Genomic DNA, 22170 nt, shown 5'->3' with positions numbered 1-22170 from the left:
TAGACTGAGGGAGCCAAGAGAGTGGAGAGTAACATTTTTACAAAAGATGGGGAGCTTACTGTTGGTAGCGGTGGTGTTTTCTCCTGGCAGTTGCCCATTTGCGGCTGTCATACTCCCCCCCCCCCAGCCATTGGGATAACATGACATCAACACTAGAATCACATGCTGTAGCATCATTCTGATGGGCCTCTGGGGAGAAATGGTGGCTGCTAGTTTATATGTATGCAATGCACAAAGAACAAGATGCAACCCTGATATACACACACTTTAAAGATATAACTTCAAGGTCAAACTCTATAATCCCCAACTAATTCCCAGAGATAAAAAAGGACAAATAAGAAACTGCAGTTACCCAAAAAGACAGGTACCAGGAAAAAAAGGGGGCTGCCCCTTGTAAATAAGTGCTGATGGAAGTGATGCATGAATACGCACATAGCTCGTCACTCTTCAGAAACTATTGCAAAACTTCTTACCTTATATGTAAAGAAACTACTGCCACTCGAGACATGAAATGACTCAGGTCCTCTGTGCAATCACATATCTTCCTTGTTCCACAACACCTATTCAGGCCGAGTGGAGAATCATTGCACTGAACCCCAGGTGAACACTGTGGTCCATCCAACTCTCAGTCTCCAAAGGATAGAAATGTAAGTACAGCTCTTTCTGATTGCTGTCTTTCCTCGTGAATAGATTCAAGCAAATAGAGGATTATACACAATGATATGCAATGGGAGGGTTTTTAAAAAAATATTCTCTTATAATAAGAGAGCAGCCACCACCTCAGAGATGGCAAGTGTGCTGTTAGACTCACACACAAATTTATCCTGCATGCTTGTGTGTTTGTTATCATATCCCACTACCAATCTGTAAGGTTGTTAATGAAGAGCTAATCCCAGGGTCATCACCCAATGAGTTTTTACAGATTATGGGTGAGCAGCAGTGGGGGAGAGGACTATTGCCTTCACGCTTTGCTTGTGAGCTTCCAAGACACACCTGGATGACAACTGTGGGAAGAAGGATTGACTTGATACAAGAGGTCTTTTCTCACGCTCTTTGTCAAATTAAGTTCTTTCAGTTTTCAGTTTTTCCAATGTTAAATTTAGTTCACCACATTTCCACAGCAAATTATGATGATTTTTTTTTAAAAAAAAACCTCATGAAAATGCTTCAGCATTTAAGTATGAATTTATTCTAATAAGCACATTTTGGTCTGCTGTTTTGACTAAAGTGTACATTTTTGTAAGATTCTCCTAATAAAATACTGAGGCTGAGAAATACGGTTGCTTTGGTAGCAGCTGCAACATCATTTTATTTCTATGCAATCATCCCAAAGGTTTTAGGGCTGAGGTGATATGGGTGGGTGACTACTGCTGCTCCTTTTTCCAGATCCATACCCTTCCCCATTTCCAGCCTCATGTCCTTTTCCCTCCCTCCCACTTCTTGTGACCAGCTGCTTTTCAGCCATTTGAGTAAAAGTGGAAGATGGGTCACCAGCAAGAGACATTTTAACAGTTTATTTCCATCACATTTTTATCTACAACTACTAGCTAACCCATACACCCATCCTCCTGCTTCTAGTTCCCATGTTTTCTTGCAGCAATTTTTCAGCTTGCTAATATATGAAAGAAGGACCCATTCACATACTCAACTCAATCCCAATTGTGCACAAATTAGTTCACTTTTTTTAGGCGGGAGGAGGAGAGAAGCTTTAAATTAACAGTTCTTTAGTGGTTGCAGAGCCCAGAAGGAGATTTACCTCCCTTTTCACTTTCCAAGCTTTGGCAATGGCTAAAAAGCAGCTGAGTAGAATCCCCTTCTCTATCTTCCATTTTCCTTTTATATAAACAATAATTTGTGTGCAATAGTCATTTCAACTCTTGATTAGTTTAGCGTAAATCAGAATATCAGAGCAAAAGCCTTCAGAAGCAGCCCCTTGCTCGAAATTTACATGATGACTGACTAAGGTAAAACAAAGGGAAGTAAGAGCTGCCAAAAGAAAATCAGGGCAAAACCACCACCACCACCACCCCTGCCCTAATGATAAGCGTGCATTACCTAGTCATTTTGGAAGTTTCCATGGAGCAAAAATGTCTGGAGTTAAAGGGGGAAAGTTATGGGTCAACAATGGGAGGAGGAAGATGTTGTGTGGACTCCTCTAAATTAATGAGGAAACAAGCCAGTGCAAATCCATGGTCTAATTTCCATGAAAACAAATGAGCATGAATGTTCAATAAATTGGTCATCTGAAAACATCCTGTAAGACAAATGCTGAAGACTTTGTGAAATTGTTTCTTTGTCACAGAAAACACTGAAATCTGTGGGTTACCCAATAAACAAAGCAGGAAGAGAAATGGTAAGAAATCTATCCATTATGGAACATTCTCCTCTCCCTCTTGTTTTCCAAATCAGTTGAATTGTTAGAGACCTTAAAAAACATGAAATCATATTTTATGTGAAACAATGAAATACAGAGCAAGTGAGCAAAACCTGGGTAGTGGACCAAGAAAGGAGAGAGAAAAGCAACAACCAATCCTATACTACAACAGCAAATTCATTAGCAGAATGTCATTCCTGAAGAAATCAACATGGCACTGTCAATGCACAAGAAGGATTGGTGAAAATAAGTATATTGGAGGGGACGGGACCTGAAGCCACATTCCTTTTGAGATAACTTTCTGGGGCCACATGACAGTGGTAGGTAGGGCCAGAGACAAAATATCAACACATTTCAATTTGTGCCTTTGTACAGTGGCTCGTTTCTGCACACAACCCCTCTCCGTCCTCCAGGCAAGCGAGAGGCCTTGTAAGAGTTAATGACACAGTCCAGCAAGGCAATAACCACCTGAAGAAGGGCAGTGAGGGGTGTGTCTGAAGAGCAAGGGTGGCTAACGAGTGGGGTGTAGCTTGGGGTCAAGGGAGAGGCCTGGGGAGCCACATTGAGGCCTCAGGAACTGATGTCCCACACCCCGATTTTGAATCATTATAGACTCACATTTTCTTTCTGTTTCTTCCTTTCTTAAAGGAAAACGAGGCTATTAATGGAGAAAGCTTGTCTCTTAAACAAAGGTAAGGCAAAACAGTTCAAATTCATTGGAGGTGCTGAAGGTCAGCCAGTGTTGACATATTGTCTGGTTTGGGCCCACCGGTTGCAGTTTACCTTGCAGTGAAGAGCTGCAAGAAAAGGTCTGCTTGGGAAGCAGAGAAAGCTGAGTGGATCATAGCCTCCCTCCCTTGCAGCTCGTAGCACTTCTGCTTGGCTGCCACCACTCCTGGTGATCCCACTGAGAATGGGTGCTGATACTGGGGAGCCCACAGGATGTCAGGGGCACGATCAGATGGCAGGAATGCTCCTCTAAACTGGCTCTACTTATGCATGTCATCAGTCAGAGAGTACTCCCTCTGTGCATTGAGCTGTATGCATGGTTTGTGTATGTGGGGATTTTTTTCTGGCTCTTCAGTGGACCTGCATATATTTGGGTTGGAGCCTCCTGCTTTCATTATGCATGCACTAACGTGTAACAGTGGATGGTGCATGGCTAATACAATGTGGGTCCTATCAAACAAAACACAGCTCACCAGTCAGTGATAGGAACATAGCAAGTTGCCTCCTACTGAATCAAACCATTTGTCCATCTAGCTTAGTGCAGTGCCAGATAGACAGAGCATTTAGGGGCCCCCATGACAACAGATCAAAATAATATTGAAATTGATTTATTAAAATTGTTGTTTGGTAAAACAAAAAATGTATTAGGAGATAATTTGCGAGCCCCCCCCCCCAAGATTTCGACAGCCGAGGGGCCTTCACAAGATTTAATCTGGCACTGTCTGCACTGAGCAACTTGTGATTCTCCAGACTTTTTAGAGAGGGTTCTCTTTCCCGGCCCTTTCAGGAGATGCTACATATGCAGGAGATGCAGATGCTCTGTTACTGAGCTATGGTGTTTCCTCAAGTAATGTGGACTTCTGAGTGCTTAAATCCACTTTCTGCAGCCCCACACAGGCAGCCAATATAGCCTTTCTGAACTGTCAAGCATGTCTATTGAACTTCACTCAGCTCGAAAGGTCACAGGTTATGTATGCCTGGGTCAAACCAAAGGTAATATTTATCCAGATGTTGTTTGCTAACTAACGATTACCAGAACTGTTCTTGCAAAACCGATGGTTGTGTGAAGAAACTGAGGGCTGCCTTTGTGAAAAAACAAAGGGGAAACCCTGTAGGATTGCAGAAATGTTTCCTAACTTCAGAACTGTTCTCTAGCATGAGATGTAGCAGAAGGGTCCACTAATTTGTCTGACACTCTTGTAAATACTGGGGGACATGAAAAATATACAGCTGTCTCAGAAAGTAGCTTGAAACATGCTCTTGCTGGTGTCCAAGGAGCTTGCTTTTAAACAGGCCCAGCTCCAGATTTTGCAGGGCCCCAGGGACGATTGCTCTCAGCTTCCCCACCAGTGTTCAGCAGCCTCCTCAATACTTGCTACCAGTTACCACCACCCCTGCAACAGCAGTGCTGATGCACCTGCAATCTTGCCCTCACACACTTGCTGGCTTATCTGGTAGTAGTGGAGATCGTGCCAGGTAAGTCCACTCAGAAGTAATCATGAAGGATGGTGGTGCATGCCTGTCAGCAGCCAACCAGGCTGTGCACTGCCCAAAAGGTCATAGAGGTCTCTCCCCAGGCTGACCTAGCCACTCCACCATTCAGGTCCCCAAATGCTTTCAGAAGCAGATAGTGGTGCCACTTTTGAATGTGAGCCAAGTTCAGCTCCCCTCTACCCTACTCTACCCTCATTTGGGTGGTGGTGGTATCACTGACACTGTGCTATCCCACCCATGCTCCTCCCCCAAAACACACACACACCCTGATACCAGCACTAAAGCAGTGGCTTTCTCCCCCACATGGTTACTCAGTGGTGCTGTAGGGGGCTAGAAGCTGGGCAGGACCAACAAATTCACTGGTAGTGTGACTATTTCTCCTACTTTGATGCCGACTGCAGTCCTGGGCAAAGGCTTTTATCCCTGGGGAGTGGACCTGAGTGAAGACTCCATGAGTGTAACCCTCTATGGCCACACTCTCAAGCCAACCCATGACTGGTCCAAAATTGCAGACAAACAAATTTGAATTTTGCGGCTGGGGGGAGAGGCTGTAGCACCTCCCGACAGCCGCTGCAGCCAGAGACCAAGCCATGGAAATGAGGATGGAGGCGGGGTTGGCACGGGGCCACAATCTTCATGTCACCTGGAAGGGGTGAGTGGACTTTATGTTTCTATGAAACTTGAAGCACAAAATGGCGGGTTGTCTGTATGTGCTCCACAGATGACTGGGGTAGAGACTCCCACTTGAATGAGCAACTTTGAAATGGTTGACTTTTATTCTTAAACTAGTGATGTGATCCGGATTTCCAGAGATGTATCTGATGAAGAAAAAACAGCTGTTGGCAGAAGAAAAATCAAAGTGCACAATTCTTTTCTGAAGCTTGGGGTCAACACCACCCTGGTAAAGTTTAATGGTCTATATTGCAATATGCTTAAGGGATGCGGCGGTGCTCGCACTTTGGATAATAGCGACACAATCTCTGCCAGTGATGTACATAAAGCCCTGATATTTTGGGGAAAGGGGGCAGCCTGTCACTGGCTGAGCTGCTCAGGTGCTCTAAATGGACAATGCAGGCAAATGACCAAGGCAAAGGGGCTTGAAAAAATGAATAGACAAAAGGCAAAGTGAGTGGGTGGGTGGCTAAAACATGGGAGGCTGGGAGAGAAGATGGCGGAAAGCAGAATTTGGAGAGGAAATTAGGGATACAGTAGAGTTGAGTTATGGAAGCTTAAATTGCAATAACTAACAGCAATTGATTTCCCATTGTTCTTCCGAAAGCTACACAATCAATCAATATTTCATAAAGGAAGAGAATATACTGTTCCCTACAGAACTTAACTTCACCAGTAGCAGACAGCAGGTTGGGATGGCAGCAGTCTCCTGTCTCCCTGTTGATCAAATTGCTTTTGCTTACAGGTGGCTAGAGAGGGGTGTTAAACAGCAGGTTAGGAAAGCACCAATATAGCACCATGTCTTCTGCTACCATGCACCATCTGTTTCTAGTTTCACCACTTGGTGTTACGTTGTAAAAAGTATTTGTGATTACATATTTCAAAATATGACCGTTATTTGTCTTTCCCTGTTTCCCTAGAGTTCTGTTCCTAATGTTGCCCTGTTAGGGTCTGGTGGAGGGTTGCGGGCCATGATTGCACTTCAAGGGATTCTGGGAGAACTTCAGAAAGAGGATTTGTTGGGTGCTGTGATGTATCTCTGTGGAGTATCAGGTTCTACCTGGTAAGTGGACACAAACTATATTCAGTGATGACTGGCATAACCATTTGAAGAAGTAGGAACCTAGGTTGTCTCTAATGGCTAAAGGATTTGATAAAGAAAGCTCTGCCCAACGTAGGAACATGCTAAATTGTATCATATTGATTCAGGCCTTTGGTATATCCATCTCAGCATTATCTACAGTGATTGGCAATGTTCCTCCAGGAAAAGTCTTTCTTCAAAGCTTTGTTCACAATGCTTTGCCTTTTCTCCAAGGTGTATGTCATTCATCTATGAACATGAGGAATGGATGGGAAAGCTTCCTATTTTGGAAGCAAAGATGTGTGACAATCTTGTAAATCAATCGTGGGATCCCAGCAAATCCCTGGATGCCCTTGTAGAACCAAGTAAAGAGAAGACATACTCCTTGACCGATTTCTGGGGCAGTGTCATTCTCTATGCAATGTTGCATGAGGCAAGTATACTACCTCCTTTCCACAGATACTTTGTGGTTGCACAGAATTGTTGTTGGGGGTTTTTTTGCAGGGGGGGGGAGACTTGAAAAGCATTGTATATGCTTTTTTTAAAGCTTTTTTTAAAAAACATACACACCTATGCCACAGTCCAACTCTTTTTGTATATCCAATGTTCCTTCTTCCCCACTGAGAAACCACAATTGCAACACAACCACTTCCAGATCTCATAGTAAACTGATTTAGAGGCTGCAGGAAGATCCAGATGCAGTTTATGGTGCAGCTTGTCAGCAAGGCACTGCCTACAGGAAGCCTTGTAGAGATTTTCCATCATTCCACCAAAAATGGCAAGCAACGTATATTTTTACTCTAATAATAATAATAATAATAATAATAATAATAATATTTTTTTATTTATACCCCACCCTTACTGGTTCAAAAAACTGGGCTCAGGGCGGCTAACAACAAATTTAAAACACTTAATTGTAATACAACATAGAAGCAGCATAAAATACAGTATAAAAACTACGGTAGTCCAGAGTCTTTTGATTCATCTTGGTACATAGCAGAAGTACCCAAGTGATCAGTTTTGCTGTTCTAAATGTGACATACTCAGTAGGAATAGCAATTTATCTCAGGCTATAATCCTGCTAGCTCTCGCCAACTGTGCGTGTCAAGCTACACATGAGATCAAAAATGTGTTTGCTTTCAAATGTTATTTGTTTATTGTTAAATGCAAATAGCATCAGCTGGCAGGGCTTATAACTTACCAAAATCGCAGCAGGTACAGAGGAGGAACTTAACACTTGCCTTCCTTGCTTGGAACTGGGAAAAATCCCTTCTCTGAAGCTGTTATTTGCATTGGGACAATATTCTCCCTCATTAACGAGTCGCTTTCTCTACAGCTAGATTATGGTCATTTGTCCAAGGAAAGGATGGTCTCATTTAATGGGGCAGTTCCTTACCCCATCTATGCGGCGGTGGATTCAAACAAATTAGATGACACCAGTAAAACCCATCCAGGTAAGAAACAAAACAAATCAGCAACTATATATGGCCATTTCTCATGATGCCTAATGTTCCCTTTGAAATCAATACAACTTAAAAGGGCTTGGATCTTATCCATATGTTTGTGGGCCTTCTCTGTGCTTGAAATCACTGTCCATTGGGTCTCCTTGGAGCCTGATTAAGATAGCCTATAACCCAACTGTTATACTCTTCCATCAATAATCTCTATGTGTGTTAAACGTATCCAAGGAGCATGTGCAGCTGTTATTGGAGACTGCCCTTGGATCAATGCAATTGACACAGTGGGCTGAACTAACATAAGAACATTAGATGAGTCCTTCTGTAACAGACCAAAGGACTACCTGGAACAGCATCCTGTTCTCACAGAGGCTGAACAGATGCCTCCAAGCAGGGCCATCTTACCCATAGGCACTAGGGGTGTGGGGCACCCGGGCTCCCGGCTCTCAGAGGCTCCAGGCCAAGAGTCCAGGGCCTGAGAGTTGAGTCTGGGAAGAGCCAGCCCATTGGTCAGAGTACTGTGGTGGACTCTTCTGCTGCGGGCAGTTCTGCACCATGAGTTTGGGGGTGACCAAGCCAGTAAGACACTGAGGCGGCCAGCTGGCTCTACCCTCCTGCACGCCTGGGACTTGGCAAGCTGGGGGGGGGGTACCAGGTGGATCTTTGCACCCCGGTGCCGCATATGCTTAAAACAGAATGGAGACAGAACATAGCCAGCCAATTAACTAAATAGAAAATTCTATAAACAATAGTTTGTAAGACATCAAAAAGAAACATGACAAATACAGAAGCTGATACGGCAAAAGAAGTCTATGTGTGTAAGCAATTGTTTCCCACACTTTCTGACACTGGTTTTCTTTTTTCTTTTTTTAAAGGTATCTGGTTTGAATTCACACCCCATGATGCTGGATTCTTTCACCCTGGTGCATTTGTTGACATGAGGCTGTTGGGCAGCACATTTGAGAATGGTGTGCTGAGAATACTGAAGAATGAAAAAAGCATTTCTTACTTGAGAGGTATTGCTGACTTGACAGGGGGAAGAGGCAGCAACACGACAGATTCAAGCAGTATCCAAACCTCAGACTAGTTCACATGCTCAGTGATTCCCCACCTTCCCGCACTGAACCGAGCACAGTGGCGTAGCATGGGTTGTCAGCACCCGGGGCAAGGCAAGGCAAGGCAAGGCAAGTAATTTGCGTCCCCTAACCCGTGGATTTGCGCCCCCTAACCCTAACCCCCAGATGTTGCGCCCGGTGCGGCCGGCCCCCCCTGCACCCCCCATGCTACGCCACTGACCGAGCATGTTCCCTCTGCTATGATTAGTGGCATACAATTATGATTAATGTATGCCACTAAACATAGTGCTGTCCTGCAAATTTCCTAGAAAATGTCATTTCCATTTCCTTCCTTCTCTTTCAGGCTTATGGGGAAGTTCATTTGCAGATCGCAAAAAAGACGTCAAGGAAATAGAAGGTTTTGTATGTTTAGCCTATTGGACCCAGCTAGGGAACATTCCTTCCTGGTATGGATTCCAAAGGCACAGCCCATGTGTGCACACTTGGAAGTAGTTGCATAGCTTATGTGGAGCCCTGAAGAAAATCCTCTGGCCTTCTGTCCTTACAACACTAACATGCTACTGCGGCCAGACTGCCCTCACTTAATTTGCCAACACTTGACAACTTGTATTAGTACACAGCAACACTTTTTTTGAGGGGAGTGGTTGGGTCCATGGTCCCCTGCTCCTCTGGGCCACTTCACCCTGACCACAATTCTTCTCTCTGCCACAGGGATGGGAATCCTGTGGGCCCCAGCTAGCATAGCCAGTGATTATGGATAATGGAAAATGCAGCCCAATTAACATCTGGAGGAACACAGATTCCCCATCTAATAAAATATTCCTATAGCTATGGAAATATAATGTACTTCTCACATTTTCAGATTATATCAAACATCTGGGAGAACAAGCTTCAGGTAAGTCCTTGACATTGCTTGAATTTTTTGCCATCAGCCCGTCTCTAAAGGATACATCTGTTGATGCCTTCTTTATTCAGGAACTTTGCAAACCTATATGCACATGTTTGCTCTACACAAAATGGAAAGTAGTTTCTGAAAAAAAGGGTCAAAGGTAGGAAGGTCAGCCTGTGTGGAAGCAGCCTTAGCCACTATTTAAGTTAGAAAAACATTCTGTTATCAGGAAAGATTTGTTGGGCTGGAAGAGAAGTATCGCTGTCTCCTGAAGTATTATGCAAAAGCAGGTCTGCATTTGACTTATGGCTGTGTTTCAGCAAGGGTTATCCAATGCTATAGAAACCCTGACAAGTTCTGCATTTCCCATAGCTATCAAAGGTTTAGAGGAGGGTAGTTAGAAAAGGCTGCAGAAAGAAATGGATTTAAGGTGCATTTGCATAACTTTTTGAATTGAGGTGTTTTTTATTGCTACGTTTCCTTCCCAAGGGAGAAATCTGTCAGTGATGTCATGGCTCACCTATCTTATAGGCAATACATTTATTCCAGCAGTGACATAAGGATGGGACATCTAGGAGCTGGGGCTTCTTGACTAGAGCCAGCATGTGTGGGGGGGATTTCAGGGATGATCCAATAAATCAGGCATATCTCATTTAGCATGTTATTCTCTCTGTATTTTGAAGCCTGGCCTGCCCTGCCCATTTTTATCAGCACTGTCACATTCCCTACAATATGTTGCATCCTAACTTTTGGAATAACCCAACCAGCTTTATTCCTTTCTTGTTGCTTGCATTTTGGGGCTTTTTTTGAAGCTTCCAGTTGTCACTGTATATATTGTCAGGCTGCTTCACATGCAATAAAGCTCCTGATTCATGCCATGGAAGGGACGACACATGAACATCAGGATGAAAACATCACAAACATCATGGAACTTCTTAAAGGTAAGAGGAAGCTGAGGAATGACTGGTGTCTATTTTTCCTACACAGATCTTCATGCTCCCAGCAACCCCTTCAAAGTGTATAGTGTGTGTGATTAGGACTATGATTATGGCAGAAAATTGTACCCATGACTTAAATCAATGACGGAGAATTGAATCTTACCAACCAGCTAGATTCAGATCTCCTTCGACACTCAAGGGACACTTTGGCAGGTGGGCAGGGGCAACCACCTGACAATCACTTGGCAATGCCATGGTGTCAGGTTAAGCATTTTCCTCGGTCTGTGTAATTTAATTTCAAACCATGCAGGCAAAGAAAATGTTTCCCTGCAAGGTTTGCTGTAGGTACCAATTAAGTAGGGGGTTCTTGAGCAGCCAACCTTGCATTGCCACCCAGCTCAAGAGGGTATGTGTTGACAGGTGCTCTTGGGACCTGGGACCATTGTTCTGCCATGTGCTGTCATCTATGTATGTGTGTGTGAGGCGGGGATTTAGAGGAGTCCCCTCCGTTCATCTTCATGGTAAGTTGCCAGTAGAAAACCCACATCAGGCCCATTGCTGGGTGGCATTGCCCATGTGAGAACACAGAGGGAGGAGTTGCCTGCAGGTAGCTGAGTCTTTAGTAAGTTTGATCACTGTATTACCAAAGTGGTGAAACTATGGTCCTCCAGATGTTGTTGGACCCTAGCTCCTCAAAGCCTCAGGCAGACTGGCCAGGGATCATAGGAGTAAGATTCCAACAATATTTGGAAGGCTGCTGACTCCCTACCCCTCCTCTATAGGTTAATCGATAAAGTTGAGACATATTTGTACTATACAGTGGAGCCAATTCCTGGGGCCAAGGGGGCTTCACCCCTCAAGAAAATATTTGAGGGGGCCACCCTCCCCAAATTTGATGGACATTGCCATTCAAATGATCAATTGCCATTCATGTGATCAATTATGTGGGGTGGGGCTTACTTGGGCCCCCTCAATATTTTATTCAGGTTGGTACCCCTGATACCGTACGACTGCCTTGAGCCTTCACTTTAGGTGGCAGTGCAATGCAATTCTTCCCTATACTGGAATTCCTCCAAATATAATTGGAGGAGGAGTATTTGAGAATGAAGGCTGAAATCTTAAAAATGTGAAATACAAGTGTTACAAAAGTTTTAGTTTTGTGAAACTTAATTTTAATCTGGTTAGACTAGATGGATATGCTTTTTCATTATTCCAGTCTCATCTTACGTTCTTTGATAGATCAAGCAGGCAGCAACACCTACAACTTCCTCAGTTTATTGAAGGACAAACACAACACTCTAGACAAGCCTGGAAGAGTGGCACAGTTTTTGACCCTGGCTGACATGTTTACTCAAGAATTTGCAGGTAAGTGTGGCTATGAATTTCAAAACTTCCAAAGAACTCTCTTATAGAGCAATCTTAGATATGCACATTTTTATTCAAAAATAAGCCCCACTGTGTTCAATGGAGTTTGATCCTACATAAATGTGAAGGACTGGAACCCTAATCAACTTCTGCTCCATTTACAAGAAGCATATTGTAACCATTTTACAGTTTAGATGTCTTATAGTGCACCTGTTTTATTGCATTTTATCCCTTAGTCTCAATGCTATGATGCTTTGCTTTTGACAGCTAGGACATCTCCATTCACGCATCACGAAGAAACAAAGAGAAGTAAGTAATTCACACATTTTATACATCATTTTCAAACCAACATTTTGTATATCACAAAGGTTTGTGATGAGAATCTGCAGATGTGAAAATAAGATTATAAGGTATGCATATTGTTTTATATCCATTCACTTTTAATTTTATTAATACTTATTTATAAGGGTCTTTATAAACCATGAACTCATTTAATTATTAATGCCATGTACGATAAAAATAGTCAAAATATCTTTGAATGATCACACATTTATCAGTATGTACTATACACCATGGGACGCGGGTGGCACTGTGGGTTATAATAATATAATAATAATAATTTATTATTTATACCCCGCCCATCTGGCTGAGTTTCCCCAGCCACTCTGGGTGGCTCCCAATCAGTGTTAAAAACAGTACAGCGTTACATATTAAAAACTTCCCTGAACAGGGGTGTCTTAAGATGTCTTCTGAATGTCAGGTAATTATTTATCTCTTTGACATCTGATGCGAGGGTGTTCCACAGGGCGGGCGCCACTACCGAGAAGGCCCTCTGTCTGGTTCCCTGTAGCCTCACTTCTCGCAATGAGGGAACCGCTAGAAGGCCCTCGGCGCTGGATCTCAGTGTCCGGGCTGAACGATGGGGGTGGAGACGCTCCTTCAGGTATACAGGACCGAGGCCGTTTAGGGCTTTAAAGGTCAGCACCAACATTTTGAATTGTGCTCGAAAACGTACTGGGAGCCAATGCAGATCTCTCAGAACCGGTGTTATGTGGTCCCAGCGGCCACTCCCAGTCACCAGTCTAGCTGCCGCATTCTGGATTAATTGCAGTTTCCGGGTCACCTTCAAAGGTAGCCCCACGTAGAGCGTGTTGCAGTAGTCCAAGCGTGAGATAACTAGTGCATGCACCACTCTGGCGAGACAGTTCGTGGGCAGGTAGGGTCTTAGCCTGCGTACCAGGTGGAGCTGGTAGACAGCTGCCCTGGACACAGAGTTAACCTGCGCCTCCATGGACAGCTGTGAGTCCAAAATGACTCCCAGGCTGCGCACCTGGTCCTTCAGGGGCACAGTTACCCCATTCAAGACCAGGGAATCCCCCACACCAACCCGCTCCCTGTCCCCCAAAAACATTACTTCTGTCTTGTCAACCTCAATCTGTTAGCTGCCATCCATCCTCCAACTGCCTCCAGGCACTCACACAGGACCTTCACCGCCTTCACTGGTTCTGATTTAAAGGAGAGGTAGAGCTGGGTGTCATCTGCATACTGATGAACACCCAGTCCAAACCCCCTGATGATCTCTCCCAGCGGCTGCATGTAGATGTTGAAAAGCATGGGGGAGAGGACAGAACCCTGAGGCACCCCACAAGTGAGAGCCTAGGGGTCTGAACACTCATCCCCCCCCACCACTTTCTGGACACGGCCCAGGAGGAAGGAGCGGAGCCACTGTATGACAGTGCCCCCAGCTCCCAGCCCCTCTAGACGGTCCAGAAGGATGTTATGGTCGATGGTGTCAAAGGCCGCTGAGAGATCCAACAGAACTAGGAAACAGCTCTCACCTTTGTCCCTAGCCCACCGGAGATCATCAACCAGCGCGACCAAGGCAGTTTCAGTCCCATGGTGAGGCCTGAATCCCGATTGGAAGGGATCCAAATGGTCGGTTTCCTCCAGGCGTGCTTGGAGTTGTTCAGCAACCACCTGCTCAATCACCTTGCCCAAGAATGGCAGATTTGAGACTGGGCGATAGTTGGCCAAATTGGCCGGGTCTAAAGATGTTTTTTTAAGAAGCGGTTTAATGACCCTTTCAGGGGGTCTGGGAAGGCTCCCTCACAGAGGGAAGCATTCACCACCCCGCAGAGCCCATCGCCCAGCCCTTCCCGGCTCGCTTTTATCAGCCAGGATGGGCAAGGATCAAGGAGACAGGTGGTCGGTTTCACTTGTCCAAACAGCCTGTCCACATCCTCAGAGGTAACAGATTGGAATTGATCCCATGTAACAGGACCAGACAGAAATCTAGCACTCTCCCGCCCTGGCCCTGCTCCCACGGTGGAGTCTACCTCCTTCTGAATCTGAGCGATTTTATCTGCAAAAAACTTTGCAAAAGCATTGCAAGAGATCTTGGGGTCCCTACCAGGCCCCGGTGGTACAGGTGGTTCCGATAGATTGCGAACCACCTGAAAAAGTCTCCTGCTGCTGTTTTCTGCAGATGCAATGGAGGCGGCGAAGAAGGCCCTCTTCGCCATCGCCATTGCCACTTGGTAGGCTCGACGTTGAGCTCTAACCCGTGTCCGGTCTGGTTCAGAATGAGTTTTCCGCCACCGGCACTCTAGCCGTCTCAACGATTGTTTCATCACCCTCAGCTCCGGGGAAAACCACAGGGCTGTCCAGGCTCCATGCAATCAGAGAGGGCGCTTCGGGGCCAGACAGTCAATAGCCCTGGTTAACTCCGCATTCCAGCGTGCCACCAGGGAATCAGCTGAAAGGCCATCAACTTGGGATAAAGCATCCCCTACCACTCTCTGGAAGCCAATTGGATCCATTAAGTGGCGGGGGCGGACCATCTGAATCGGTCCCACCTCCCTGCAGAGGGGAAGGGTTGCGGAGAAGTCCAGTTGCACCAGGAAGTGATCTGACCATGGCACTTCTTTTGTTTCGCTTTTAGTTAGTGTCAGATCACCAACATCCATAGAGGTGAACACCAAGTCTAAGGCATGTCCATGGCTATGAGTTGGGCCAAACTTATTCAGGGACAGCCCCATGGAGGCCATGCTTTCCATGAAGTCCCGAGCGGCCCCTTGTAAGGTCGTGTCGGCATGGATGTTAAAATCCCCCAGGACAACCAAGCTAGGTGTCTCCAGGCGCATATCCGCCACGACCTGAAGCAGCTCGGGCAGGGAATCCTTGGTGCAGTGGGGAGGTCGGTACACCAAAAGGAATCCTGTACTGCCCCTATTGCACATGTACTGTAGGAATCCTGTACTGCCCCTATTCCAGAACATGCACTCAGAAAACTGGGTCTTCCCAATAGGATGCCTGGTGCAGACTAATGACTTCCTAAAAATCACTGCAACCCCCCCTCCCCGCCCACATGACCTGGGTTGCTGTGCGTAAGAGAAACCTGGTGGGCAAGCAGCGGCAAGGACAGGCCCATCTGCTTCATCCAACCAGGTCTCTGTCACACATGCCAGGTCAAATCCTCCATCCACAATCAGGTCGTTGATGGCAGTGGTTTTATTCATCACTGACCTGGCATTGCACAGCAACACTTTCAGGTCATGTGGGTTTCCCTTGCTGATTACTGTATCCTTCCGGTCAGGACCAGACCTGGAGGCAGGGATAGTCCTCAAACAATGACTAAACCTGCCTCCTCGGTAATGACATGGTCTGGTCTTAGCATAACTCCTCCTCCTGCCCATGATCACTGAGATCGGGTGTCCCAATACACCCCCCCCTGTGGAACCTGCCCCACCCAATCTATTGGCTGAGGCCCACTCCCAGGCAGCCATGACTCTTCCCCTTAAAAAGCAAAATACAAACTATATAATAATTTAACAGAATAATAATAATAATAAAACAAAACAGAACAGAACAGAACAAAACAAAACAAAGCAAGAAACAATAGTGCTGACTAAATGCTTATCCCACCCCAAGCAAAAATAAAATAATGAAATAATATAATATAAAAAACAACAAGCACCGTTTAAGGTGCTGCAAATTAAAAGCAATTAAAACATTTAAAACCATTTTGTCCATTGCTGCCGGTAGCTCCTCAGGCCTCGAAACTGTAGTGGTAGTGCAGGCCCCGCCCCCTAGGCCGGATGGAGTTGGCAGGAGAGGGAGCGGTCTTCCCAGCACTCATACAAGCAGCAACAGCAGCCGTGTCCCGGAGGCCTCCCTCAGGCCTCTTATGCTGTAGCAGTTAAACCACAGAGCCTAGGACTTGCCGATCAGAAGGTCGGCAGTTCGAATCCCCGCAACGGGATGAGCTCCTGTTGCTTGGTCCCTGCTCCTGCCCACCTAGCAGTTCGAAAACATGAAGTGCAAGTAGGTAAATAGGTACCGCTCTGACGGGAAGGTAAACAGTGTTTCCATGCTCTGCTCTGGTTCGCCAGAAGTGGCTTAGTCATGCTGGCCACATGACCTGGAAGCTGTACGCCGGCTCCCTCGGCCAGTAAAGTGAGATGAGTGCCGCAACCCCAGAGTCGGTCAAGACTGGACCCAACGGTCAGGGGTCCCTTTTTTTTACCCATTATACACCATATTGGCTTCATAATAGGACTAGGTGTCACCCTTCCCATTTTTTACCCATAAAGCTGGGCTACACGATACACTTACCACAGGGATCAGCAGTCCCACAATCTCCTACAAGTGGTGTAGTGTTTTGGTACCGTTAGGTGAATGAATCATATACATGTGAGGCTTGGGTCTCTCCCACACACGCGAGATGACTCCAGCAGTTAATTATTCAGATTTATTAGCCAATTTAAAAAGCCCTGGTTGGAGCTCCGCTAATCTCCATCATCCTCAGATAGCACAGTTGCTGGAACTGAGCTCCGCCCCCTTCCCCCCAACAGGAAAACCCCCACCTTCACTTCCTGTCCTTTTTGCATTTCTCGGCCAGTCTCATGATCCTACAAGATTTTGGAAATGGCAATCCCTGTATTTCTGTGTCTGTCTCACTGTCTGAGCCTATACATTGCATTCTTTCACTCTGGCTCTCTCTTTTGTTTTCCCTGTGTCCAGGGATCAAGTTATGGCCGTTCCCTGCTTCTTCTCCCTCCCCTCTGCCTTCTACTCTTATCTGTTCTCTCTCTATGCCGGCATTTTCATCCCCTGTCAGTGAAGGAACGTAGCTGGCAATACACTGAGATCCCTACCCCTTCTGGCAGAGTTCAGGGAAAGTAACGTGATGACCAATGTGTGTGTAGTCCTAAGCAATAAGCCTGGAGAAGGAAGCAAGGACCCTAGGACACTGATATGCATTTAATATGTAGCTAAGCTTCAGTTACCACCTTCTATACAACTGGTAGCCTTCTATACAACTGGGATAATCTAACAGGGATGAGCTGTACCACATGCTGTGTGAAGCAGCCACCATATAGGTTGCCTATATGCTATGCATTTAAAGCACATTTAAGGACTTTTTCCAAAAGAATTCTGAGCACTGTAGTTTGTGAAGGGCTTATGGGAATTTAAATTCTCTAAGGGGTAAATTACAAATTCCTTGAAGGGGGGGACATGCTTTCAATGTGTTTTAAAAGTAATAATAATAATAATAATAATAATAATAATAATAATAGAATTCTCAGACATTGTGTTCATTTCTAATCTAGTTTTTATTTTGCAGGTATATGGGATACATTGAGAATACTGTCAAAAACTGTTTATTGCCTCTTCAAATGGAAATGGGGGACCATCTCCAACTATACTTACAAATACTGTAAGGAAAACCAGACACACCATTAATTATTGTAATGATGGTGGTGTTAGTATTTATTTGTTCATCACTTTCTACAAATATGTCTCAAAGCAACTTACAAAAATACATTTGGAGGGGAAGAACCAGAAACACCCTTTGAATTTCTTGGAGGACAGAATAGAAAGAAATGGAGTACCGGGGGGGGGGAGAGGACCCAGCAAGCATTAGACTGTCTGCTTAGCAGCCAAAAATAAATAGACACTACAACATGGACATAGGGCTGGCCAGGTCATTGGGGGAGGGCGGGGTTGTATAGCCTTGGCCATAGAATCTGTGCAAGAGGCTTTCACACACTGTGTCTAGTTTGCCCTGACACCTCTCCAGATGGCAGGGAATGCATGCATATGAAACAACTCCTGAAAACAAATTATCAAGGTAATACCCAACTCTCTCCCCTTAGCCAGCCTTAATGACAAGAATCTCACAGGCAAGGAAGAACTTCGTTTGGCCGATGCTGGTATAGCCATGAATTCTGCTTATCCGCTTGTCCTCCGTCCTGAACGGGAAGTGAAACTCATTCTTTCCTTTGACTTTAGCAGCGGAAATCCTTTTGAGGTAGGTTTGTTGCGTTGGGTCATGATGAGATTTCATTTTTTAATTACCGTATCAGTGCTGGCAGCAAAGCTCACTGGGCTCAGGATTGGTGATGAGATGCAAAGGCTTGTAATGCTCACCTCCAAGAAAAAAAGTGAATACTGCACATTATATCTCAGCTGGAGAATAATTCCTGATTTATCCAGACAATCCCTAACCTCTCTTTCTCCCATTCATGCTGCTCCCTGTTTCTTTCTCCCTTCTTCAATTTAAATGAGGTGGTGACCTTTTTTGGTTTTTTTTACAGCTCAGGGGATAAATACCCTTGTAGAAAACTTTTCAGGGGTCACCTGCTTTACAACCACTACACTACACTTGCCAAAAGGCAAGTGAGCAGATTCAGTAGCAAAAGTGGAATGAGAAACATTAATTTTGTCTTTACATGGTAGGGGTTTTCCCCCCCTGTACATGCACATGCACATGCACACGCAAACACACACACACACACACACACACACACACACACACAATCCTTCTCCAGCCTCCATCTAGTCAAGCCAGAAGCATTGTCAGAGTTTAAGGAAGCATTCTTGCCAGACAAAAAAAGAACATGCAAAAGGGGTGGATTCGCAAATGCCAGATACAGAAATCTGAAAGGCTGCCTTTGTCCCTGCTTTAAGTCTCTGTTAGTTGGCTAGTATAGCAGGTATAGTGGTGTTCTGGGCGTGGAAAGAAGAAACAAAGTGTAATAAGCCACACAGGTGACTCAAGGCTACTGGGCCTCTGATGGGTCACCAGAATTTGAGTAAGGGTGGTTTAGTCTAGACAACAGGCAATTGCTGTGCCTTGATATTGCTGCTATGTCCACTCACCTTTTCTGGTGGGTGGCATTGCGGCCAGGCATCTGGACCCCTGCATTGATCAAGGTTGCTATACCTACTTCTTTTTAAGTGGAAAGATCAGAAGTCTTTTCTGTGTAGAGGTGACATCTCTCTGCAGAGCCATATCACCAATGGTGCCCCAGTGGTGTAGCATGGGTTGCCAGCATCTGAGGTTGTGGGAGGGAAATGGATGGAGCACACATATGCATCCAACTGCCTACTGGCATGCACATCACCAACGAGATTGCAGTTGCAGAGATAAGAAGAGTTGTTCCATTGTTTGGAGAGGCCACTTCCATGGTTCATATGGAGAAGCCATTTTCAATGGAACCCAATGACAGAAGTATTGGGGCAGAACCATGTGTTGAAATTTTACACCCCTAACAATTTTTCTCCTGGGCAACCGCCAGTGGGGTGTTTTGCTCAGACAACAATTTCCACATTCCTTTCCTGCGTTTTCTTCTCCTCACAGACTGTCAAAGAAGCAGTCCTGTACTGCAAGGAAAATCATCTTCCTTTTCCTGATATTGATGTCTCAGAGTTGGACAAAAGTAAAGACAGTCCCCATGACTGCTACATTTTCCAAGGACATGATTCTCCAACTGTCATGCATTTCCCACTCTTCAATACAGTGAACTGCAAAGGTATATTGTGTTTGGGGATTGCTTAGAAAGGGGCAGTGGCGTAGCGTGAGTTGTCAGCACCCGGGGCAAGGCAAGTAATTTGTGCCCCCTAGCCCATGGATTTTAGCAGGGGGCAGAGAGCTGCGAGTGCGAGCGCCCCCCCCCCCAGATGTTGCGGCCGGTGCGGCCGGCCTCCCCTGCACCCCCACGCTATGCCACTGGAAAGGGGCATGCATTTATTATTGTTTTTGATCATTTATTTATTGTCCAACCTTCACTCTAAGGTCCCAGGGCAGGTTACGGCATTAGAAAGATCATTAAAATGTACCCCTGCCCGTACGGGCCAGTCTTGACAGACTCTAGGGTTGTGCGCCCATCTCACTCAAGAGGCCGGGGGCCAGCGCTGTCCGGAGACACTTCCGGGCCACGTGGCCAGCGCATCTGGCGAGCCAGCGCAGCACACGGAAACGCTGTTTACCTTCCCGCCAGTAAGAGGTCCCTATTTACCTACTTGCACTCGGGGGTGCTTTCGAACTGCTAGGTTGGCAGGCGCTGGGACCGAACCGAGCAATGAAAGATCATTACAGACAATTAAAAACAAATTTCATTGTTTAGCGTGGGCTAATGATCTCCTTGGATCTAACTGATCCTTGGAAGATAAATCTGGCAACTCTGGCCAAATTGCTACCTTCTGAAATTGGCTCACCCAATAATTGTTATAATTGGTTGCCCTGGTAGGAAGATGCTGGCCTTTTGGTCTGATGCAGCAGGAATCTTATGTTCCTATAAAATTGAGGGGGGCAGATTCCATGTTCAAGTTCTACTGAAGTTTTTTTTGTTTTGTTTTTAAGATAGCTGGGATTAACGTTGGAGTTCTCACTAGCTCCACAGTCAATAGCTCAGCCTATATAATATAAGCTGGACATGTTCCTGCCCCATCTGTTTATGTAATAGGTGCTTTGAAGAACATGTGTGGTTAAGTGTTATACAAAGTGTTTCCAAGTGAATAGCAAGGCACTTGCTTATGTACATCCTCTTTCTTTTAAAGATAAAGTAGCTGAATGGAGAGAACAATATTCCACCCTCAAAGTGTCTTACAAGGAGCAGGAGGTCAAAAACCTCCTAGAAGCAGCAAAAGCAAATGTGAGGAATAACAAAGGAAGAATCCTGCAGGCAATGAAAAGCATGCAGGCTCCTTAACAGCCTTTCATTCCAATTTTGAGTTTGGAGGTTCTGGTCAACATTTTCCTTTCACCTCTTTTCTAAGTGGGAACTACTCAGCACTACATGATTCTTTGCAGCATGCTTCTAATGTCTCCACTAGAAAACAGTATTTTCTAAAGAAAAAGTTTGCCCCCCCAATAACTATTGTATTTTGCCATGCATGTTGCCTTTTCCTTCTCAGCTGCTTCACATTTAAAAACACATTCTTCTTTGTATTATAAAGAGTACCCCCCCCACTTTTCTTAATCCTAACCTTGTCTTTGTAGAAAACATATTATTAAAAATAAAAGTTTTTCAACAGAATTGATGACAAGAGGTCATCAAGGATACAGGGAACATGAATTACAAAAAGACATTTATAACATACAAAAACTTTTCTGATTTTTTTAAAAGCATACAGAGAGTAGGTTTTAAAAATGGCCTTTAAAATTAAAAAGTAATATTTTGCTTTATGAAATTTAATACTTTTCACTCAGTTGTCATGGGAAGGAAAGTAGATATTATCTTGTTGAAGTATTTTTCTGTTAAGTATATTTTTTCTGTTTTAAGTACTAATAAGAATTTGCTGATTAATTTCTTCATATTGCACCAGGTGAACAAAAATTGTGCACCATATGCATAATAAACAGAAGGAATGAAGAATTCTTGTTCATTGCAATTTTGTGTGTGCTCGTGATGAGACTAGTCAAAGTCTGTTTTGGTTTAATGTCTGATCCAAATCCACTTCGTTGGTCTCCTAACTGGAATCTCCAAATGACCTATTTCTTGAATATTCATGTTTGCTTCCACAGAGCTTATACAGAAGTTTGATTATACCAAAATACAGAATTTTTCAATTTGAATTTTAAAACTCCAACTTTCAATAAGCAAATATCTATTGCTGTCTTGTTTCTCCCACCAGCAGTGGTATGTACAATCTGTGGCTAAAGGATCATGTATCAGTTCTGCCATTCGTATTGATGTAAACCTCAAGAATGTATTTTTTATAGCTAACTATTTAGCTTTATCCCCAGTATATTTTATCTGATTGCAATGGCTTGTGGCTAATGCAAATAAAGTTTCTAATCCACACAAT

General features: G+C 44.7%; 1 protein-coding gene and 1 long non-coding RNA gene across 2 annotated transcripts; both read left to right on the top strand.

The window, feature by feature from the left end:
• The first annotated feature begins 479 nt into the window (after nt 1-479).
• On the top strand, nt 480-3044 carry LOC309517329. The gene is made up of 3 exons (XR_014213194.1): nt 480-647; nt 2303-2353; nt 3023-3044. It is a non-coding gene; the product is annotated as an uncharacterized lncRNA (long non-coding RNA).
• An 899-nt stretch (nt 3045-3943) lies between these two features.
• LOC309517215 (cytosolic phospholipase A2 gamma-like) lies at nt 3944-22159 on the top strand. The gene is made up of 15 exons (XM_082196348.1): nt 3944-4096; nt 5387-5498; nt 6190-6332; nt 6585-6783; nt 7687-7804; nt 8683-8823; nt 9227-9280; nt 9746-9778; nt 10585-10713; nt 11950-12075; nt 12343-12384; nt 17702-17794; nt 18234-18388; nt 19721-19892; nt 20920-22159. Exons 1-15 carry the CDS (start codon nt 4077-4079, stop codon nt 21069-21071), a joined length of 1689 nt encoding a protein of 562 aa, XP_082052474.1. The 5' UTR covers nt 3944-4076; the 3' UTR covers nt 21072-22159.
• The last annotated feature ends 11 nt before the right edge of the window (nt 22160-22170 follow it).

This window comes from Podarcis vaucheri, assembly GCF_965113315.1.
Source record: "Podarcis vaucheri genome assembly, chromosome: 13".
Classification (NCBI taxonomy): domain Eukaryota; kingdom Metazoa; phylum Chordata; class Lepidosauria; order Squamata; family Lacertidae; genus Podarcis; species Podarcis vaucheri.
This window is presented reverse-complemented; position numbering and strand designations above follow the sequence as displayed.

Bases quoted from the DNA above. Each gene is read 5' to 3' on its own strand.
- LOC309517215 (XM_082196348.1), top strand. From the start codon at position 4,077: ATGCCTGGGTCAAACCAAAG. The intron at 8,824-9,226 runs GTATTGCTGACT...CTTCTCTTTCAG, and splicing joins AAGCATTTCTTACTTGAGAG to GCTTATGGGGAAGTTCATTT. The intron at 12,385-17,701 runs GTAAGTAATTCA...TTTATTTTGCAG, and splicing joins TCACGAAGAAACAAAGAGAA to GTATATGGGATACATTGAGA.